The sequence below is a fragment of the Megalobrama amblycephala genome, linkage group LG2 (assembly GCF_018812025.1).
Source record: "Megalobrama amblycephala isolate DHTTF-2021 linkage group LG2, ASM1881202v1, whole genome shotgun sequence".
Classification (NCBI taxonomy): Eukaryota; Metazoa; Chordata; class Actinopteri; order Cypriniformes; family Xenocyprididae; genus Megalobrama; species Megalobrama amblycephala.
In genome coordinates this window covers 4,214,894-4,218,701 of record NC_063045.1, presented here as the reverse complement: position 1 = coordinate 4,218,701, position 3,808 = coordinate 4,214,894, and the positions used below count along the sequence as shown (strand labels likewise).

The window sequence follows — 3,808 nt, the reverse complement described above, 5'->3', positions numbered from 1 at the left end:
AGCCTGAAAAATTCAGTTTTTGTCATGGTTTTAGCCTTTAGAAACAAAATTTATGAGACAGTTGTTGTCAGATTTCATCTGTAATTTTAAATATGATATATTTATGAGCTTGGCAAACTGTTTTGGAGAATTTGAATTTGATGTTTCCCCATTCAAAGAGATAGGAGCTGCACTTGCATGCCTTAGTTTCAAAGATGGCCGCCGAGTGAATGACTGTCTTAAAGGGACTTTGCTTAAAGTTATGTTACTGTAATCTTAAGATATACAGTGAGGATATGTAATTAGTTTAAATAAATATAAAGCATTTTGATGATTATTTTTCATGTATGTCTTGTAATATTGCCAAAAACATCAGTGTGGCGAGGGGGGCGTGGTTCAGCGATGTCTGCAACGGGAGAGAATAGCGGGAGACGCTTGGTAAGTGAGTGGGTTGAATACAAATCACGAACACCTGTTTCTCATTCCAGTGATTGGCGCGGAGACAGGTTAAAACGCCGTGAGAAGCAGGAGTGAGTGAGAGAGAGGGGAACTGCTGACTGACGCACGTCGAGTTACCTGGAGTGAAGCCCTTGTGGATTATTTATTTTTGTTGTTGTGCGGTTGCAGTCTTTCTGTTGAACCTTTTTACAAGTCAATAAAAGCTCAGTCAGCAGTTATTCGTCGACCCTGTCCTCTTCCTTCCCCATTACGAACTTAACTGTGCTACAATCAGTCTAACAATAAACAGACACATCAATATCACGTATAAAACTCATTTATTTGTATATTAATTGAACATTAATTTCTCTTCTTTTAAAAATATTAATATTCAGAATAACAAAAAATATTCAGAATTAATCTAAACATACTGAACACACAATGAGCCTCAAGAAAACATTATCATACAACCAGTGGCCTGTTGCACAAAGCCGGTTTCAGTTGCTACCCAGGTAAGTTCAAGATTAGTTTAAGCAAAATCTGTTTTTTCGGGCTTATGAAGTTGGATTGGTTTTTAGCGTGTTTCATTGCTACGGTAACTTACGCTTCGGCTAACCTGCTCCGGAGCAGGTTTTATTCCGAGTTAGAGATCACAAACTTATTAAATAAATTAAAATTATGAATAATTCATGACATATTCATATAATTAGGCCTATTATATTAATTGAAAAAATTAAACTTTGCTTTTAAATTAAAATAAACATGATACATGTATAATATATAAAGCTTTTCATCAGATTAAGCTTACATGTATCCTTTTGAGCTCTTAATGAAACTATATTAATTATTTGGTCTATTTGTTTGATTCACATGCATTGATAGAGTTAGATATTTTCTTTCAGCTGCCTTCTCACACTTTCACTGCATCAGTGTTTATTCCTGCTTTGTAAATGTTTAATTTTATATTTTTCATAACGATCTCTTAATCTTCGGAAGAGACATAAATTGCGCGGCTCTCGCGAGAAGTGAATCAAACGGACGTTCTCCTTGTTCCGCGTGATTGGCTGTTTGCCGCACGTGTCACACTTTCAGGTGCATGCGCTTTGCAAACTCTGGATTAAAAATGAGTTGACAGAGAAAGTTTATACCGAGTGTTGTGCAACAGTTAATCCTGATCTAAACCAGGTTGGATTTATCTGGATTTGTCAACTCCAAAACTACTCTGAAACTCTGAGTTTGTTCAACTAGCTTCATGCAACAGGCCACAGAGCATTAAAAATCAGATATTTCAATTACTTTTATTATTAATTTATGTTTACATTGTTCAAATAGAGAGATTAGCCAGATAAACTGGTAGCCAAGCAACAGACAAGTGACCAATCCTGAGTGTGCGTCATCACTTCACGGATTCTACCAGCACGATTCAGGTTAGACAACCGTGCCGAGAATTCCAGGCCAAGGTGGTGGAAAAGCAGCTAAATGTGAATTTATTCTTCAGTGTTTGGCGGTTCAGAACTGGGATTCGTCTCAACCGAAGTCATGTTTTCATCCCCTGACAGAAACTCGTCAGGGCGCGTTCGTTTAAAAAACCCACACTACACAAACACACACACACACACAAACACACAAACAGGTTGGCTTGAGAATTTGAGAGGTGAATGATGACATCAGGTGTGAGGTGATTTGATTGGTTCTTACCTTCACCAGCAGGATCAATAAGATAATGAGCAGGATGACTCCGCCCCCTGCGCCAGTGCCGACGATCAGCATTTTACTGGGTGGAACGACAAACTCTGCACTTACTTTAGTCTGAGAGGAACAGAGAGAAACTATCCAGCTTCAAATGTTGATCATCATTAAATGATGGATGAAGGAATGAGATGTGTGTACCTGTGATTTGTGAGGGTCGTCCTGCAGAATGAAGAAGAAACAGTTATAAATATGACAGTGTCTGTGTCTGTAATACTGTAACAGTGACATCAGTCATGAACTCAAGAGCTGCAGGTCTGTGGCGTGAATTCAGACTGACACTGACGATCACACACAGCTGCTCGTCTGTAGATGGCAGCACAAGCACAACATCAATTATGGCAAAGCTACAGCTTTCATTCGCTCACCTTCAGGCCGGTTGACGTCTGGTTGTAGCGGCTTCTGTTGAAGTGGAGCTCGGCGCTGATGTCGAATCCTAAATCCTTTCTGAACTCGCTGAAGGAGTGTTTCTACAGCAGAAGAAACAGAGTCTGATTTCAGAATTATTCGGTCTTAAACTCGTGTTTGTTTGTCTGTGTTTGTCACTCACGCTCTTGTATTCCTTCACGTTCTGGAGAGCTGCATCTGCCGTCAGGATGAAGTGAACTTCTGAAAATTTCTGCAGATCAAACTGACCACACTCAAACTTCCCGCAGTGACCGTCCTGAAACATCAACACAACACTGAGAACTGAAACGCTGACACCAATAAACCAGAGAATCAAATGAACTAAACAGAGATGAAATCTGTGTGTTTTTAGTCTCCAAAAACCTTTGAAACCCAGATTCTCCACCTGTGAACACAAACACACAGACACACAGCAATCTGATCACGTCAAGCCCATATTTACCTCATGCTGACACATGAAGTTCACGACACAATGAAGCTGCAGATGTGTGTTTGACTCTCTGACCTTGTAGATGATGTTGAGAGGTTTTGGACCTCTGTCCTCCAGAGAGAAGTTCAGATACCTCACAGAGTCTTCAGCCACTCTGACAAACACACAATATATAATACAACTGATAATGGTAATAACACTGTGTGTGTTTACAATAAAGACATTAAAACAGAAAGTGAGGAAGAGGAAGACAGAACAGAGAAAGACATGTAGATGTTGAGTTTTCAATCATTCAGAGATGAAGAGAAGAAACAGAAGAGAGAAGTTAAATAAATGTGTAACGATGTAGTGGTTCGTACAGTTATTAATTTATGGATGAAATATGAATATAATAATTCATAAGGTTATGAATAAATTATGATTCATATATCGACCCAACGGGGAATTAAACATATATTGTGAATCAATTACAACGAATTATAATCAATTACATATATGATTAGTTCTGGTTTAATAATTATTTAGAGAAACTGTTCGTTTGTCCAGCAAACTAAGTCCCTTTACAGAATATTATAAACGGAGTTATTCTCTGGCCATGAAAATAACTTGCTATTAGCATAAAGCGATCGAAAAACGTTCAAGTGACTTGGTCTTCAGTTGAAAGAACGAACAGAACAATCGAGCATGAATTAAGTGTTTAATATATGCAGCTATGACTACAGAGATTATACGTCTAAAACAGAAGTATACACACATATATATACACAAGAGTGAAAATAAAGAAAAGACAGGGAAAGAAAGATG

The 3,808-nt window shown here is 38.2% G+C and overlaps 1 protein-coding gene across 1 annotated transcript; it reads right to left on the bottom strand.

The window, feature by feature from the left end:
- Window positions 1-738: 738 nt before the first annotated feature.
- On the bottom strand, window positions 739-3,311 carry LOC125263218 (integrin alpha-E-like). The gene is made up of 6 exons (XM_048182205.1): window positions 3,080-3,311; window positions 2,717-2,959; window positions 2,535-2,636; window positions 2,308-2,328; window positions 2,116-2,226; window positions 739-2,012 (listed from the first exon to the last, which is right to left on the bottom strand). The coding sequence occupies exons 2-6, from the start codon at window positions 2,837-2,839 to the stop codon at window positions 1,905-1,907; spliced, it is 465 nt and encodes a 154-aa protein (XP_048038162.1). The 5' UTR covers window positions 2,840-2,959; window positions 3,080-3,311; the 3' UTR covers window positions 739-1,904.
- Window positions 3,312-3,808: the final 497 nt, after the last annotated feature.

Excerpts from the sequence above, each read along its gene's own strand:
- LOC125263218 (XM_048182205.1), bottom strand. The coding sequence starts at position 2,839 with ATGTTTCAGGACGGTCACTGCGGGAAGTTTGAGTGTGGTCAGTTTGAT. Across the intron at positions 2,637-2,716 it reads ACGTGAAGGAATACAAGAGC|AAACACTCCTTCAGCGAGTT; the intron begins GTGAGTGACAAA and ends CTTCTGCTGTAG. Across the intron at positions 2,013-2,115 it reads TATTGATCCTGCTGGTGAAG|TGTGGGTTTTTTAAACGAAC; the intron begins GTAAGAACCAAT and ends GTGTTTGTGTAG.